The sequence below is a fragment of the Phytophthora sojae genome (genome assembly GCF_000149755.1).
Source record: "Phytophthora sojae unplaced genomic scaffold PHYSOscaffold_1, whole genome shotgun sequence".
NCBI classification, from domain to species: domain Eukaryota; phylum Oomycota; class Peronosporomycetes; order Peronosporales; family Peronosporaceae; genus Phytophthora; species Phytophthora sojae.
The window spans coordinates 5,059,350-5,075,558 of record NW_009258115.1 but is presented as its reverse complement, the minus strand read 5'-3'; the positions used below and the strand labels follow the sequence as shown (position 1 = coordinate 5,075,558).

General features: G+C 56.3%; 7 protein-coding genes across 7 annotated transcripts; 4 read left to right on the top strand and 3 right to left on the bottom strand.

Annotated features, from left to right (window-relative positions):
* Positions 1-547: 547 nt before the first annotated feature.
* On the bottom strand, positions 548-697 carry PHYSODRAFT_469264 (hypothetical protein; the record flags this gene model as incomplete). The annotated part of the gene is made up of 1 exon (XM_009516959.1): positions 548-697. A coding segment is annotated over one exon (150 nt), but the record flags the coding sequence as incomplete, so codon positions are not given.
* Positions 698-988: 291 nt separating this feature from the next.
* On the top strand, positions 989-3,833 carry PHYSODRAFT_258326 (hypothetical protein; the record flags this gene model as incomplete). The annotated part of the gene is made up of 10 exons (XM_009516958.1): positions 989-1,102; positions 1,231-1,313; positions 1,394-1,484; positions 1,554-1,663; positions 1,746-1,788; positions 1,867-2,128; positions 2,336-3,234; positions 3,308-3,522; positions 3,602-3,673; positions 3,758-3,833. 10 exons carry the CDS (start codon positions 989-991, stop codon positions 3,831-3,833), a joined length of 1,965 nt encoding a protein of 654 aa, XP_009515253.1.
* Positions 3,834-4,367: 534 nt separating this feature from the next.
* PHYSODRAFT_353463 (hypothetical protein) lies at positions 4,368-5,078 on the bottom strand. The gene has a single exon (XM_009516957.1). The coding sequence runs from the start codon at positions 5,047-5,049 to the stop codon at positions 4,480-4,482; it is 570 nt and encodes a 189-aa protein (XP_009515252.1). The 5' UTR covers positions 5,050-5,078; the 3' UTR covers positions 4,368-4,479.
* Positions 5,079-5,290: 212 nt separating this feature from the next.
* PHYSODRAFT_473695 (hypothetical protein) lies at positions 5,291-6,264 on the top strand (the record flags this gene model as incomplete). The annotated part of the gene is made up of 4 exons (XM_009516956.1): positions 5,291-5,327; positions 5,410-5,574; positions 5,667-5,768; positions 5,903-6,264. The coding sequence occupies 4 exons, from the start codon at positions 5,291-5,293 to the stop codon at positions 6,262-6,264; spliced, it is 666 nt and encodes a 221-aa protein (XP_009515251.1).
* Positions 6,265-8,128: 1,864 nt separating this feature from the next.
* Positions 8,129-10,864, top strand: PHYSODRAFT_554300 (hypothetical protein; the record flags this gene model as incomplete). The annotated part of the gene is made up of 2 exons (XM_009516955.1): positions 8,129-9,501; positions 9,598-10,864. The coding sequence occupies 2 exons, from the start codon at positions 8,129-8,131 to the stop codon at positions 10,802-10,804; spliced, it is 2,580 nt and encodes an 859-aa protein (XP_009515250.1). The 3' UTR covers positions 10,805-10,864.
* Positions 10,865-10,950: 86 nt separating this feature from the next.
* On the bottom strand, positions 10,951-11,580 carry PHYSODRAFT_258337 (hypothetical protein; the record flags this gene model as incomplete). The annotated part of the gene is made up of 1 exon (XM_009516954.1): positions 10,951-11,580. One exon carries the CDS (start codon positions 11,578-11,580, stop codon positions 10,951-10,953), a length of 630 nt encoding a protein of 209 aa, XP_009515249.1.
* Positions 11,581-12,835: 1,255 nt separating this feature from the next.
* On the top strand, positions 12,836-14,185 carry PHYSODRAFT_380280 (hypothetical protein; the record flags this gene model as incomplete). Its single annotated transcript, XM_009516953.1, has 2 exons — positions 12,836-13,455; positions 13,558-14,185. Coding segments are annotated over 2 exons (1,248 nt in total), but the record flags the coding sequence as incomplete, so codon positions are not given.
* Positions 14,186-16,209: the final 2,024 nt, after the last annotated feature.

The following is a 16,209-nucleotide window of genomic DNA, read 5'->3' as shown; positions in this document are numbered from 1 at the left end:
TTGGGATCTTGACTTCAACATTGCTTTTGAAGACGAGCTTTGACCGTGCGTTGGCTATCGTGGGATAGATAGCCTTATGCGGTAAATGATCTGTGCGGTAAAGCTATTCATAGTCGAGCACTGTTGCAAAGGCTCATTCCTCGATTTTCTTCAGAAGCCGCACCCAGTCGTCCACGTACGCGCTAGCACTTCCTCTTCGTCAGTATCGCTGTTTCCCCGTCTCCAACATACCAACGATGCTTGGCAGTACTTCGACGTCGCCAACGACAGGGACAAAAGGGACCAGACAAGTTCTAGTGCCGTTGGCAAGTCTGGTTGACGAGCGATCGTTGTAGACGAAGGAGACAGCAACAGCGACGAGGGAGTGGGGTAGACTGATGATGAAGGCGGGTGTAGGATTAGTGAAGCCGACGTGGAGAGCTATAGCGCGACATTCCAAGTCTATTAAATATAGGGGGTAGTAGGTAACTGTGACCATGGTGAACCAAGCGGTACCAATGTTACTGTTACTGTGTACCTCGCCGAGGAAACAGTGGATCTGCACACACTACGCCAAGCGGAGCCTCAAGTTGCCTGGAGCGAACAGGGATCGCTCGCGGTATCTCCGCTTCTCGAAGATTGCCCTTTGCAGTTCTATCACTGTTGCATTGCATGAGATTTCTACGGCGAACACAGCTCCTTCGTGGTACAAGCCGCAGTCTTATAGCTCCTCCATCGCTTGTCGATCAATTAAAACCCCTAATTGCTGCCGGCATTGACTAATGTACCCTAATTGTGGGGTTTGGCAACCCTAATTGGGGCTTGGCAGATTTTAAAAATCCGATGGATAAATTTGTGAAAAATCCAAGCAGCACGATGATTTTGTGTGCACAACACAAAACTATCCCATTGCGCGTGTCGACACCGTTTCTGGAACTTAGCGCGGCCAGCGACCCCCTGCGCTCGTCGCGTGCTTCCTTCCCTGCGCCTCACGCCCCCAGCACCCGCCATGGCCAAGTCGTCGCCCACCGAGAAGCGCCTGGAGGAGCGGCTCACCCAGGAGCTGCGCGACTTCCAGCGCAGCAACCCCGCCAACAAGCGCTGCTTCGACTGCAACGAAATGGTGCGCAACCGTAGCGGGCGGAGCGATCAGCTCCATTTCGGGGACGTGGAGCTTGGCGGGCAGCTGCTGCTCTCTCTATCTCTCTGTGTCTCTGTGTGTGCGTGTGCTGGTGGTTGCTGACGCTGTAGACTTCTTTGTGGCACGGACAGATGCCCCAATACGTCTGTCTGGACTTCAACACCTTCGTCTGCACCGCCTGCAGCGGCATCCAGTGAGTGGCTGCTCTGCAATCCACTGCATTGGCGTTCTTATGTGCTGACGGTGTTTCGTGACGGTGCTGTGGTGTTGCAGCCGCGAGTTCGCGCACCGTGTCAAGTCCATCTCCATGTCCAAGTTCACGGAGAGCGAGGTCAAGAACATGGTCGGCCACGGCGGCAACGAGGTGGGTTGGGTGGTTGTTGCTCTGTTGGTGAGGCGATTGGGCTGTGTTCTAATGGGTTGTTATGAGCAGGCGGCGCAGAAGTACTGGCGAGCGAAGCACGACCCGAGCTTCCGTCCGAACGGAGGCACTGACGGCGAGCGCACGCGGAACTTTATTCGTTTGACGTACATTGATCGAAAGTACGACGGCAGGCAATACGGGGAATTGATGCAGGGTCATGTCCACAATTAGCTCACACAATATTTTTCTGGTGAATATTAGGTGGGTTTATGGGTCACCGCGCCATGCCAAGGATGAAGAATCGGTTAGTCATTGACACTGTTGTTGGTGTTGGATAAGTGGTCTAACTTTAATTACGTTCGCGCACATTCGCTCCGTCCAGAAAAGCAGCAAAAAGAAAGAGAAGAAGACGACTGGCAGCGACGACAATTTCTTTACTTCTAGCAAGAAATCAGCAAAGGCGACCAGTAGCAGCGCCGACAGCGGATTCGCAGACTTTTCCAACTTTGAGGGAAGTTCGAGGACGGCTGCTGCTGTGCAATCATTTGGAGACTTCAGCAACTTCGATGCTCCAGCTGCTTCAAAGAAGGCTGGCGACGGCTTCGCGGATTTTGGCGACTTCGAAGGTTCCAGCAGTACTGCAAGTGCAGCGTCGAAGCCAGCCCCCAAAGTGACCCCACCGCCTCCGCCCGCACCAAAGTTTGGATCGTTCAAGATTGCACCGCCACCAGGATCCAACTTTTCTTCATCAAGCGTTAGTACTCCGCCCGCCACCAATGATCTCATGGGGTTGAGCCCGCCGAAAAAGACCGATGATCTTTTTGGCTTTGATGCCCCCGCTCCTGCTCCAGTCCCCGAAGCCAGCCGCCCGAGCCCCGCAGCTTCTTCTCCTTTTGACGCCTTCGACGCCCCCACACCTACGAGTCGCGCCGGTAGTCGTGCCAACTCGGCTGCATCTCTCGACCCGTTCAGTGACATGTCTGCTGCAGCCCCGGCCGCGCCTCCAGCTGCGCCGGTCATACTGAATGCTTCACCATTCGATGCGTTTGGCTCCCCGTCAGCGTCTTCGTCACCAGCGTTTGATGCTTTTGCTGCTCCGGCTTCTACCGCAGGTAGCAACGTGTTTGATGCCTTTGGTGGCGGTGGAGACGCTTTCGGAGATTTTACGGGATCGAACAGCTCGTCACGAACAAACTCGGCCAACGCTGGACTGGATCCTTTTGCCAGCAAACCCGAGAAGCCTGCTGCCCCTGCCGCTGCCGCGGACCCATTTGCAGCTTTCGATGGGATGCAGTCGAACGCGCCCACGCCCGGTAACACGGCTCCTACACCCGACTTCGGGGCTCCAGGTTTCGCCGGCAACAGCAACTCGAGTAATCAAGCGACAACGAGTGACCCGTTTGGTTTTGCAAGTGGGGCGAGCAGTGGCAATGGATTCCCGGGGGCTCACCCACAGCAGCAGCAGCAACCGGTTGGTGCGCCTAACCAGGCATTTGGCGGCTTTCCTGGTGGCTTCCCGCAGCAACAACAGCCTCAGAATGCGATTGGCGGTCACATGCAGCAACAGCAGCGAATGCAGCAATTCCAGCAAGGGCAGCCTCCCCACGCTCAGCAGCAACAATGGTATGGTCAGCAGCAAGGATTTCCCGGACAGCAGCAGCCGATGCACCCGCCAGGACAGCAGTATCCTGGTCAGTTTCCTCCTCGTCCGGCTGGCGGTGCTGCCCCTCCTGCCCCGATTCCAGTGAAGGTAAGTACATGTATCGGAGTTAATTCTTCGTGAAAACGATTGCTTGACGGATGTTATCCTGGATACTGCGCAGACTCCTGCATCAGCGGCTTCGATCAACGATCCTTTCGCCTCGCTCAACCTTGGCAACCTGGGATTCGGTGGCTCGAGTTACAGCAACACTACTGCAGCACGCACGGGCTCGGGAGGAGTTGTCGGCTCGGCACCTGCAAACCGATCGGGCGCAAGTAATTCGTTCGGGAGCGTTCCGACGGCACCAGTGCCTGCTGGATCATTCGCCTACGGCCAGTAAGTGCCCCACGCCGCGGTCTCAACGAGGAGTCTGATGAAGTGCATGTACTGACACCTCGGTGCTCTTTTCAATTAGGCCGCAACCTCGAGCGTCGAACTCGTTTTCGCATCCTCCACAGAACGCCGCTCCGTTTGCTGACCCGAACGCGTGAGTCCTGTTGCAAATGCCTCGTTGGCTGTGTGTTTCGAGCTACCCTGCTGACTGTCTACATATCTTCCTGATGTCTCGCAGGTTCGGAGACTTTGCTAGTGCGCCTGCTCCATCGCAGCCGTCAGCTTCTTCAGCCAACCCTTTTGACTTGTTTTGAGCGATCAGTGGGCCACCGCGCGAATGAAGCTTGAAGTGGCAGTGCAGTGATGGCAAATAGAGTTGAGGATACCCATAAACGTAGCAGCCGGCCCAATGCACTTCAATCATGCCAAGTTGACGTTGTCGCCACCTTGCTGTACGTTTTGCAAGTTGCATGTTGCAGACTGCAGCACCTTCGACATGGTTTCCATCCACGACAACGATGGCATTGACCCTGCCACAACTTCGACATCAATGACTTTAGTCATGAAATTGACGTGAACTCAACAAACCGATCTGTCAATGACATGAGCTTGTCCATGCATTGCAGATGCCACTACTTCCACGCAGCTCCAGAACAAGACAAGGAAATGAAGGAAAAGGAGGATTTCATGCTAGCCGCGAGCCAAAGGAGCAGGCGAGATGCTTGCGGCGTGCTGGACAACCCAAGCACACCACAGCCAACTCGCCTGCAGTACACCTCTGCATTGCGCAACACAAAATCCGCCCGGACAGAAGAAAGCAGCAAACTCGCTGCAATCAACCCAGTGACGGCAATGGAGCACGGTCGGTTCTATTCAGATCCGGTTACGAACTCTCTCCTAGCAGCGGTTTAACCCCATGACAAGAGTGCTTCTTGAACGAACGGCGTGGATGAGAGGCGCTTAGTCCTCCTCGATCTCGATGTTGGTCTTCTCAGACACGTAGATACCGTCAAGGAACTTACGGATATCCTTGCGGCGCACCAGGCAGGCCTGCGTGATGTTGGCGGCGTCCTGCGACACCTTCTGGAGGTCAATGCCGCTCAGCTCGATCTGGTCCTTGACGTCGCCCGTGCGCACGTACGACACGCCCTCGGACAGAGCAACACGACGCACGCGCTTCTCACCCAGGAAGTTGCGGATCTCCACCGTGTTGTTCTCGAACGTCACGTTGATAGGGAAGTGGGCGTACACGAAACGCATCTTGTACAGGTACCCCACACGCACGCCCGTGATCATGTTCTCGATCAGCGAGCAGACGGTGCGCACGCAGGCGAGCTGCTTGCGGTTGCCGAACCACAGGTCCACGCGGATCTGCTCCTTGTTGACGCGGCGCATGTCGAGCGTCAGGTGACGGAAGTCGCGGGTCAGCTCGCCGCGCTTGCCGGACACGGTGACCTTGCGGCCGTCAAGGACGACCTTGACGTCCTCGGGGATCTGCACGTAGCGGGTAGCCAAAAGCTGACGGGGCATCTTGCTGGAGTCTTGGGGGGGATGCTAGTTCGCAAGTGACTGGGACTAACGCTGCGGCGGGGCGGCAACGGTATTTGACTGGCGGTGGGGGTATGTTACGCTTAAGTGCGAGGTGGAGGCTCGTGATTGGATGAAAGGGGTCGGGCGAATGACGGGGCGTGCCACACGAACGGCACACCACAGTAAGTTTTGGTGAGCTCTTCTTCTTGTCAGCAGACGAGAGGCTGGGAACTTGGGCACCATGTTCGAGCGCAACCCGGAGATGGAGGAGACGCTGGGTAGGTGCTTTCGCCTGGATATTGGTGGTGTTAAGTGTGGAGAGAAGGCTGACGGGGTTTTATGTGCTTTCATTGCGTGCAGACAAGGCCAAGGGAGCCGTCAAGCACATGCTGGTAGGCGCCAGCATGGCCGGAGCCACGGGGGCGACCATGGGCGCGGTGCTGGCGGCGCTGCGCAATGAGAGCATCAAGTTCTACGCGGCGTCGATGGGCTCCAACTTCTTCCTGCTGTCGTCGACGTATATCGGTGAGAGCAGATGGTGGTCGCTTTGGCTGCTGGAAGATCGCATTGTTTGATTGATTGGCGATCTTCGGCTTGTTTCCTGTGACGCATTGCAGCTTTTGAGGAGGTGATCGCGGACAAGAGGGACGACAAGAAGGACTGGATCACGGGCGCTGCTGCTGGCACTATCACGGGCGGATTCTACGCCGGGCTTGTCGGTGAGTTCTGGATGCATACAAGCAGCTCGTCGGTGCTGTACACCCGTGTGATACTTTGCAGCGTCATGGTCGGCTTGATAAATTGCGCTGTAGCGACTAATACGAGTGTATGTGTTTGTTACTTTGTTCATTAGGCGGTCGGCTCCGCGGTCTTCAGGGTGCAGCGGCTGGCGCGGCAGTGGGTGCCGCCGTGATTTTCGGCCGCGAGGAGTTCCACAAGTGGCGTCTATCCAAGGGCGTACAGCGCTACGAGGCCAAGTACGGCGAGGCTCCTGCTGTGTACCACCCGACAACTGCTGCGCTCGTGGAGAGCCAGGGTCCTCCTCGCGAGCTGGTGTTCCCTTCTCTGCTGCCGAAAAGCATCAAGATCTCGGAGGAGGAAATCGAGCGGCGCATTGTCGCCCGCATGGACGAGCTGCGGAAGGAAATGCAGGAAGAAGAGGCTGCAGCCAACAAGAACAAGGCGGACAGCAAGCAACAGACGCAGACAAAGTGAAGTTGCCTTTTTCCTGAATAGAAGTGCTGTTTGATTGGTCAAAACGTCTTTCCTCCAATCCCCAGCCACCAAAATCGTTGGCACACGTCGCAGACGAACCGCCGCCATAATTGAACTGGAGCCATTCTGCTCCATCCATGGGGCCCAGGAAGATGAAGAGACGGAGGAAGGTGTCGGAGGCGCGCTCGTACAAGCCGCGCAATGGCATGCCCATGCCTCCTGCCGAGGACCTCGCGGCGGGCACCGTGAGCCCGCTGGACGTGCCCGTGCACTCGCGCATCCCGTTCATGCGCCGCAAGAACGTGCAAGGTCGCCGCCTGCAGAACAAGAGGTTTCGCGCGACGTGGCGCCGCAACAACCACCTGGTGCTGGTGCTCGGCGGCTTCGAGGAGGAAGTGCACCGCACTGTGAAGCGTCTGCGTAAGAATAAGCGGCGCAAGTCCATGATGGGGCTGCCCATCAACGACAAGGCGCCGATGGAGGAGGCCCCCAAGCTCCAGGGGATGGACGAGGAGTTCCTGGTCAAGCAAAACACGAACAAGGTCTGCAACGACGTGAGCTGCAGGGCGGTGCGTCGCTATGGCTCCAGCACCACGGGCCTGCAGCCGTACAGCTGCTTCCACTACTTGTGCAGGATTCCGTTCGAGAGCTTCACGGAGCTCTTCGAGCACCAGCTGGAGGTGCACGGCAAAGTGATGCCCCGCGACCATCGCATTGTGGCTGAGTTGTACCATCAGCAACGCGGCAAGCTCGCGCCTCCGCCTCCGACCGTGTACCTCGGGCAGCAGTACATGTGTCCGAGTCGTCCGCCCACGCCATGGAAGTCAATGGATGAAATGCACGAAGAGGCCAGTACCTTGGAGATGAGGCTGTTCCGTTATCAAAAGAACATCAAAGGCTTGAGTTTCCTTATGCACCTATTCATGGATGGCTACGACAAGGTGCTGCGCATCGGACAGACCGAGCTGGATCGGCAGTATCACGAGGCCATGGAGCACTACTACGCGGCCTTCAAGTTTCCAGCTTCGAGCCGCAGATTTCGTGACGGGTTCCCGGCGGTTGAACGCGGCAGGAACTGGCTGGTACGTTGGCTTGCTGTGGTTTAGAGGAAAAAGTGCATGCTGCTTACCGCAGTCTGTTTGTGCTCTAATGTGGACAGACATCTACTGAGCGTGAAGACGCGCGGTACCTGCACCCGTTTAGTCTTAACGACCAAGTGACGGCGGAGCCGGAGTTTGTTCTGATCGACACCAAGCGCGACAAGGAAATGTGTGAAGAGCTGAGTGACGGGTGGGACGCGGAAGAGTATGAAGACGACTCTGTCATCGAAGACAAGATCTTCAAAGTGGGCGACGAAGACGAGGAGATGAAGTCTTCGGAATCTGGCAGTGTCCAGGAGCGGAAGGTCTTCCAGGTCGACAGCGATAGCGACGATGATGCTACTGTGAAATCCGAATCCGTCGAAAGCGACGCTGAGTCGAAGCCAGCGAACTCCACCGCCACAGGTGACAATGACAGCGACATTGACGAGGAGGAGGAGGAAACGAAGAAGGAAGGCCGCAACTCGAAGCGTAGCCAGCGCGATCGCAGCAGGAACAACGCTGCCAAAGACGAGCAACTCAACTCCTCGGCAGCGGACGACGCCAATTCCGTCAGCGGCAGCGAAAGCGACGATGAAGACGAGGGCGACGAGATATTTAACCAACTTGAATAGAGAACCATACAAGGGTAGCATGACAACCACACTACCCACAGTAACCCACGCGGGTCCTCCATTGTCCACATGGACACCCTCTCAAACCTGAAATTTTCGACCAAAATAGGTATCCGTGTCAACAAAAAGCCCAAAAGCCGACACAAAACCATGACCACCGATCAAGAAGTGGACGTCGCCTCGGCACCCGCGCCCGCGCTGCTGCCGACCGATGTCGACTCGCGCGAGCGCATCCCCGGCAGTCCACTGGTGCCGGGCGGCGTGACGTGGTCCGAGGACGGGCGTCTGGCCGTCGTGTCGGACTCGAGCATCCTGGTCGCCACGTTCCGCAGTCGCGAGCTCGAGATGTTCCAGCCCGAGGGCCCCGCCGTGTCCAAGGACTTCGTGTTCCTGCCGGAGCGCACGCCCAACGAGCACATCCCCGTGGCCGTCCCGCCCAACATGGAGGCGCTGGACGCGGGGCTGCCGCGGGCCAGCACCACGTACTTCCTGCTCAACGAGGCCGACCGCCACCAACACAACCCCAAGGAGCTGTCGCTGTCCAAGAACACGGGCGCCGCCTTCGTGGCTGCAGTGTGGGGGCCTCGGGGCTCTGCGCCGAGTAACGCCTGCGCCCTATTGGCGCTCACAGCCTCGTCCCGAGTCAGTCTGCACTTCCCTCCCAGCTTCCACATGAACTGGAAGGAGGTCGCGGTGTTTTCCGAGGACCTGTTCAAGTTCTTGGAGCGGAAGAGCTTCCGGTTGGGGCCGACCCACGACGAGAGGCTCAACCACCTGCCGCCCAGTGTGGCGATGGCTGCACCGAGGGGGGACAAGTCCGGCAAGAACAAGAAGAGGAAGCTGGACCCGGAGGCAGGACACGCCGCCTTGAACTCCGTGGCCGAGTACACTCACAGATGCGCCATGATGTCGACGCTGAGTGTGGCCTGGTCGCCGTTTATGCTGACGATGGATAAGCAGAACACAACGTCGCTTATCGCGCTGTCCGGACGCAAAATCTGCACCATTTGGGCCTACGCGTATCCGTCTTTCATCGGGGGACAACAGGTTCTGCCGCTGCTGTCGGCGGCTCCGGTTGCGTGGATTGATACGGAAAAGTATGGCTGGGTGTCCACCAGCACGTGGCAGCAGATGCACCGACACAGTGCGCAGGAGAAGCTTGGGCTGGCATTGGGGACGTCGGAAGGAAACGTGTTGATCGCAAGTGTCCCTGTAAGAACACGCGCAGTGGACGATACGCCGCTGGAGCTGGCAGTGGACCGCGTTATTGTGACGCCGAGCTCTCAGCCAGTGTTTGGGCTCTGTATGGGCAGTCGCTGGGCGTACTCGAACAGCCCCACGAACGATTTGGTGGTTGCGTCGGGCTCGACGATCTCGGTCTGGAACCTGAAGAAGAAGAAGCAGGCAAAGCCGAACGCCAAGTGGAAGGCGCATGACGGCAATGTGACGGGCATCGACTTGAATTTTTTCGGGGACATGGTCTTTTCTGCTGCTGTAGACGGCACGATCAAAGCGTGGGAGAAGTCCACGGGCAAAGAATTATATTCTAGCGACGCAGCCCCGAGTAGCTCAGCGGACGGCGACTCCGATGGCACAGCTACTGCTTCATCCAATGCCAGTAAGTACCCAGTGTTTGGGCTTGCGATGTCGTCTAGCTCCGCGCAGTTGGCCTGTGTGTTCATCATCCCTCCGGCGTCTCGACCCAACCGCAAGTCACAAGCCGATGTATCATACAGTCGCGTGTCGAGCTCGCTCGAGTACATTCCGTCGCCGTGGGTGAAAAACCCGGGCCAGTTCGTGGACGTCGTGTGCCGTATTCTGAACGAGAGTCAGTCGGTGAGCAGCTTCATGGATGTCGTGTGGTTCTGCTATAACGACAACGCCGCGGTCACGTCGATGAATGGGTCCACGGAGCTGGTGATCCCCGGCTTGTTGAACAAGATCAAGACCTCCATCGGTGGTGAGGCGAGCGACAGTGAAGTGCTTACACGTCGACCGGCGTATCTGTATCTCTGCGAGGAACTCGAAAAGCGCTACTACGAGGCTTCACCCACCTCCGATGCTGCAGAAAGCGATGCTAGGCCTTCCATTCCGCTTTACCTGCAGGCGTCAATGCTGCTACGTAGTGCGATCACGCCTGCTGATCATCAAGTAGCAGCACAAAACGCAGCGCTCGCGAAAATTCGTCGTACACTGGGTGTATACTGGGCTGAGCGCTGTCTGGCGGCGCTGATGGCAGCATCTAAGAAGGCCGGGCAAGCTCTTCGCGAGTTCCTTGAGAGCTCCTCATCTGAGAAGACGAGTGCGCTAGTGATGGCCGACTTCCTCAGCGTTCAAGAACCTCTTGCAGCCCGAAGTGAAGCTCTCATTACGCACATCTACGACCAACTGGACCCACCCGAACAAGTCGCTGCGTGGATCGCGTACGTGAAAGCAAAAGCTACTGCAAGCAGTGAAATCGAGACTGCTGACGAGTCCGCCTCTCCATCAACAGCACGTGTGCCACCACCTCGCGAGACGTGCTTCATTTGCGAGAAGAGCGTTCCGTTTGGAGAGCTGGAGATCGTGTGCGAGTCTGGCCACACCCTCGAGAGGTGCTTCCTCTCGTTCCGCTGCATTTCCGCCATGGAAATATGGAAGTGCATGGGCTGTGGGGCGTCAGCATCCGAAATCGACTTGTCCAGCGGCACGTCGCCCTTTTATTTATTGGACTCAGAGGTGCAAGGCGAGGAGGAGGAAGAGGAGGACACAACCAGCTCTGCAGCCTCCGGGACGAAGATCATTTGTCGGCTATGCGGCAGCTTCTGCGGCTTCTCCAAGTATTGAACAGACCAAAAACATACATGTAGCTAAACAGACCGACTTAGTGGTATTTTGATTCATTTCAGAAGCATTGTTTGTACGTATCTCTCTGATAGTTGATGTACGGGCTGTTGCTGCTGCTTACCCGTTCTGCCACCGTTGCCTCTCACTCACGAGCACTGCTCGACCTTGCTGGCTCCGAAGTTCTGCGTCCAGTAGTGTTGGTACGTAGAGTCTTCATTGTACGCGTATCCACAGCCGAACATGGTGAACTTGGGGCGCAGAATGTTGTCGCGGTGGTGCTTCGAGGCCATCCACGCCGCCATCACTTGCTCCACGGAGGTGTGTCCAGCCGCGACGTTCTCTCCACAGGCGGTGCGCTTGTAGCCCGCAGCCTTGATGCGCTGCGACATCGTCGAGCCATCCGAGCCCTTGTGGCTCATGTAGTTGTGGGCGGCCATGTCGTTCGAGTGGCCCTGGGCGGCATTCTCCAGCTTCTTGTTCATGCACAGCGCGTTCAATCCCCTGGAGGTGCGCTCCTTGTTGACAGCGTTGAGCATTTCAGTCTGGAAGCCGTTGGGCGGGTACGCCGCCTGCAGGTGCCGAGTGATGTTGGGGTCGGTGAGGTTGGAGTTGTCCTCGAACAGGGCCTCACCGATGATCGGCGCCGGTGTCGTGATGTCCTCGAAGAGGGCGTCTCCGATGATAGGCGTCGGAATGATACCGGTAGCGACGCTTGTCGAGTATCCGAGCAGTGTCACGACCAGGACGAGCAGAAGAGCTGGAGAGCGGATTGACATGGCTGCGATTTCGAGCGGGTGTGAGGACCAAAGTGCCAACTGTGGACGTTGGTGGCCAAAAGACGAATGGAATGGCGTGGGCTCGATTGGAATCAACTCGGACCGGAGCTTGGGACAGGACCAGTGGTCCGACCACCGCCATGCACAGAGAGGTTGGGTGCAACTGAGCAAAGCTTGGTGAGCGTTATAGAGGAGAGGCCGTTGGAGCGGCGACCAAAAGTATCCGAATGGAATCGTCAATCGTGTCTGCATTTCTGAAGCACGAGGCGAACGCAGCACACCGAAAATCCACGGACACTTCGAGCCACGACTTGCAGTGCCCAGAACTTTACCATTGCTGGAGCGGCATTGCTTGCAGCGATTGCCTCAACTGCATTATATCTGTGCAGGTTGATCACGGCGTTACAACGATTCGTCCAATGCATACATTGTACTTGCTACTGTACTAATAGCCCTTCAGCGCATCCATGACGACCACGAACAGAAAAATTCGGGACGTGTAACACCGTCCCTATCGAAGCTCTCGACAGCGGGGTGCTGCCTGGTGTCGCCTTCAAACGCTTAATGAATCGCTCGCTTCCATGTGTAAGCAGCGCACTGGTGAATATACTACCAAATTTCTTCAGCGTGGACACCCGCCGACACCTCGTCGTACAGCGCTCACAGTGCTAGTCGGTCGCGCGTCGGTCAGTCTGACGGACGGTCGCTCGGCAGTCAATCGACGGCGTTGTACGGCGTTGGGGGGGGGGGGGGGTAACGTGAGCTGCGAATGAAAGTGAATGCAGAGATCTTCTTGCTTTCAGCTTCAACGTAATCCAAATTTGTACGCGCTGCAGGTGGTGCTAGCATCTGCATGTCAATCGCATCCAACCCACAAGTTAGTGTCCTGTCCGTCCGTAGCGCACATAGCGTCCACCTTATTCTCCCGCACATGTATTTCAATATGACCCTCTGCCATGCTTGCGCCCAACAGCTTTGGGAATTGTTGAAGAAGGACAACTAGGCAAAGTCTGCGGCCACTTCAGCAATGGCGCTGCTATCGACAGACATGCATCTAATCCTCTCGCCCGACCCGTACGACAGCGTTCGTAGCTACAACGAGTATCCAACCAACATCGCCAGCCCCAAGTCTTGCAGCGGCTCATCAATCCCCGTCCGGACAGCTCTGAAGCGACTCGGGAACGATGAAAAACACGCCACCGACATCAAAGAAATCATCGTCGCCATGCTGTCCTTCGGCATCTTCGTCGCCGCCATGTTCCTGCATATCCCGACCACCAACATGTACTACCAGAGCCACGCAATGTCGTCGACGTCGGGGCGACTTTCCGATGGCCCAGTCCAGTTCTCCAACATCGAGACCATCTCGGACGTCTTCGACTGGCTGAACGACACGTTCGTCCCGCAAGTCTTCGTCACGGAGGACTACAACGGTGAAGCGCTGCCTGAAGATGAGTGGGGAAGTATTGGTTCGCTCAACAAGGTGCTCGGTGCCGTGAGCTTTCAGGTATCACAAATGGAGCCCGACGTGTGCGATACACCGGACTTCCTCATGAAGTTATACCCGACCTGCTACGACGAATCCAGCACGACGACTGAAGATCTCCTCATCACTTTCGACACGAATGCAACGAGAGCGAGAGCTGTGCTGGCAAAGAAGAAGGCGAGTGGGGACTGGCTCAACCTGTCGACACAGCAACTGCTCATCACTGTCATCACGCTCAACGGCCAGCTACCGGGCTACGCCGTCACGAAATTGCTTCTGGAATTTAACCCTGGCGGCTTTATCATACCGAGCTACTCAGCGACATCGACACTGCTGGACCAATTCCCGAGTTCGACCACCGTCGCGCTTGACGTTCTCGTTATCCTCTGGTTCTTCCCTTGGATGCTAGTCGCCGCATTGATTTCGGTGGTGGTGCGCTATAAGAATATGAGTCGGGAATCATCTAGTCGCCACCTTAATGAACTCTTGAGGCAAGCGGCAATGGCCATACGTTTCTGGGCGTTCCCGGACGGATGGTTCGCCATTGATGCACTGTGGGGGCCTATAGTGTACGCGTTCTACATCACGGTACTCATCACGCAAATGTCGATGACGAATTCTTCCTTCCGTGGCAAGCTCTCAATCCTTCGAGACCCCAACCAGAGTCAGAACGACGTCGAGGCAACGCTGTCGTCAGTCACCGAGTCGTTCGAGCACATCGCGAACCTCACGGTCCTGCTTCGTCTTCTTGCCACAGCGGCGGTTTTCATCCTCGGGCTACGCGTCCTAAACACGTTTCGAGATCACTTTGGACTAAGCATCCTCACGCGCACTATGGCGAGTGCAGTGCGCTCATTCCGGGCTTTTTCGGTTATCTTCGCTGTGATTTTCATCGCGTTTGCTTCGAGTGGCACGGTCTTGTTCGGCAGCAGTGTGGACGAGTTCTCCTCGATGCTCAGCTCCACCAAAACCTGCGTCAACATGCTGTTCAACAACTTCGAGATCAGCACCATTGAAGAAATCAACTACTCAGTCGCCTTCTACTGGAGCTACATGACGCTCATGACGTTCGTGCTGCTGAACATCGTGCTGGCCATCGTAGTTGACGCCTACAAGGAGGAAAAAGTCAAGAAGGACAAGAGCAAGTGCTGGGTGTTTCGTCGCGTGCTGGTTCATGTGCTTCGCCACGGGTTGGCGCCGATACATCACGTCCTAGTGTTTTGCTTCGGCCAGAATCGCAGTCGTCGATCTTCCGTCGTGTTTTGGGGGAGGATTCGGTCGCGCGTGCTGCAAGACGCGCTCACTGATAGACTAGCCGCCATGCCGTTGGAATGGTCACCCGAGACAAAGCTCACGTCGACACTCCTCAAGACGACTTTTCCCGACGCTACGCTTAAGGAGTGCGAGGCCACGATCAAGCATCTCGGCACCAAGAGCACCAGGAAGGACTGCTGTCCAGACTCGGAAGAGACCGACATGGCCAGTCAGCGCAGTATAGCGCTAACGGGAATCACACAAAGGTCGCCGGTGCAAGATATTCGTGATTCCCTTGCTGATAGCAACGCAGGGAGTCCAGAGCTGGCTGTTCGCTTGGACTTGCTGGAGAAGAAGCTAGATTTCTTGATCGATAAACTCGCACACAAGGCTTCATAAATCGCACTAAATGACAAGGGTGTTGTTTACACATGATCGGTTATCAGTGGATCTATACGTGGCGGAATACGACGCCAAATACTGGGAGGTCAAACTTTCCCTCCCTCTCCGTCGACTTGATCAACAAAGGAAAAGCTTTGTAATCCCAGATGAAGACACGCTGGTTCTCCTTGTCCATGTAGTACTTCAACGGGGCTGACAAGGCACCATATTCCAGTACCAATTCCCCATTTTCCTCACGTACTACAAGCGATCCGAAGTATTTGGTGGACGATTGAGCCGCATACTTCCCAATCATCGCCGATCTTGCCACGGAACTAAGAGAGCGGAACGGTGGATTCTTCCAAAAGCGGAGCCCGCAAGCTGGAACCCCTTCCATGATAGGCACCAGCTTATCGTTCTCGCGCCATTGGCGATACGAGAAGTCCAAAATGTCCTTCGGGACGTCGAGGAAGACCCCCATAACGTACGAACGGATGTGGTCAAGCGGGTACGACAGGTGTCCATCCGGTGCCTGTGTGTTGCTCATCACACCAAGCTGCACGTCGGGAGCAATTCCCGTCCGCGTGACGTGTACAGCAGTGTCGCCGCTTTTGTCCACGTACGCGTGACCCCACTGGCCATGGCCTACGTAGTCGAAGCCATAACCAGAAGCGAGCGTATTGCCGTCCGGATTGTACTGGTGACCCTCGATCAAAAATTCGTCCATGAACTCCTTGTTCACTGCGTTCTTGCCCGTAATCATGTTCGTCACCGTGGCTGGGTCCTTCAAAATGGAGACTCTGTCCAAGGTTCCTTTGTTTAAGATCAGTCGGAGCAGCGTCGCTAGGTCATCAGAGCTCGAAAGCGTGGACCCAGACGCGATTTTGTGACCCTGGCCGTGTCCAGCCAGCTGAGCTTCGGGGGCTTCGACGAGATCGTAGGGTCCCAATAGATCCCCACCGCATTCAAAGTGTCCAAAGCTTGTATCGTTATCACCCTTTGCATCAAAAGCCGAGGCGAACGTACGCGTCATCCCGAGCGGGTCCCAAATACGTTCCTTCAGGTAATCATCCCATGGCTGGCCACTCACGCTCTGGATCACCTGGCCAAGGATGGCGAAATTTGAGTTGGCGTAGTCGTGACCGCCACGAAGAGAATGTGCAGGCTCGATACCAGCCAGACCTGCCACCAGGTCCTCGTCGGTCGGATAAACTCCGAAAAACCGTCCAACGTCCGGGAGATCGTTCAATCCAGAGTTCATAGCACACAGATCGCTAATGGTGACGTACTCCTCGGCGTACTTGTCGAAGAGCTTGAACGACGGGAGGTGTCTCTTCACCGGGTCCTCCCACGACAGCTTCCCCTCCTCAACCTGCGTTAATCACGAAAACGTTAGACGTCCACGCCGCTAAACCACTTACTAGTATTTTACCATCTCCTCACCATAATGGCGATGCCGAAGCTGATGAAGGTCTTGGACACGGACCCGATCTGGAATAGCGTCCTGC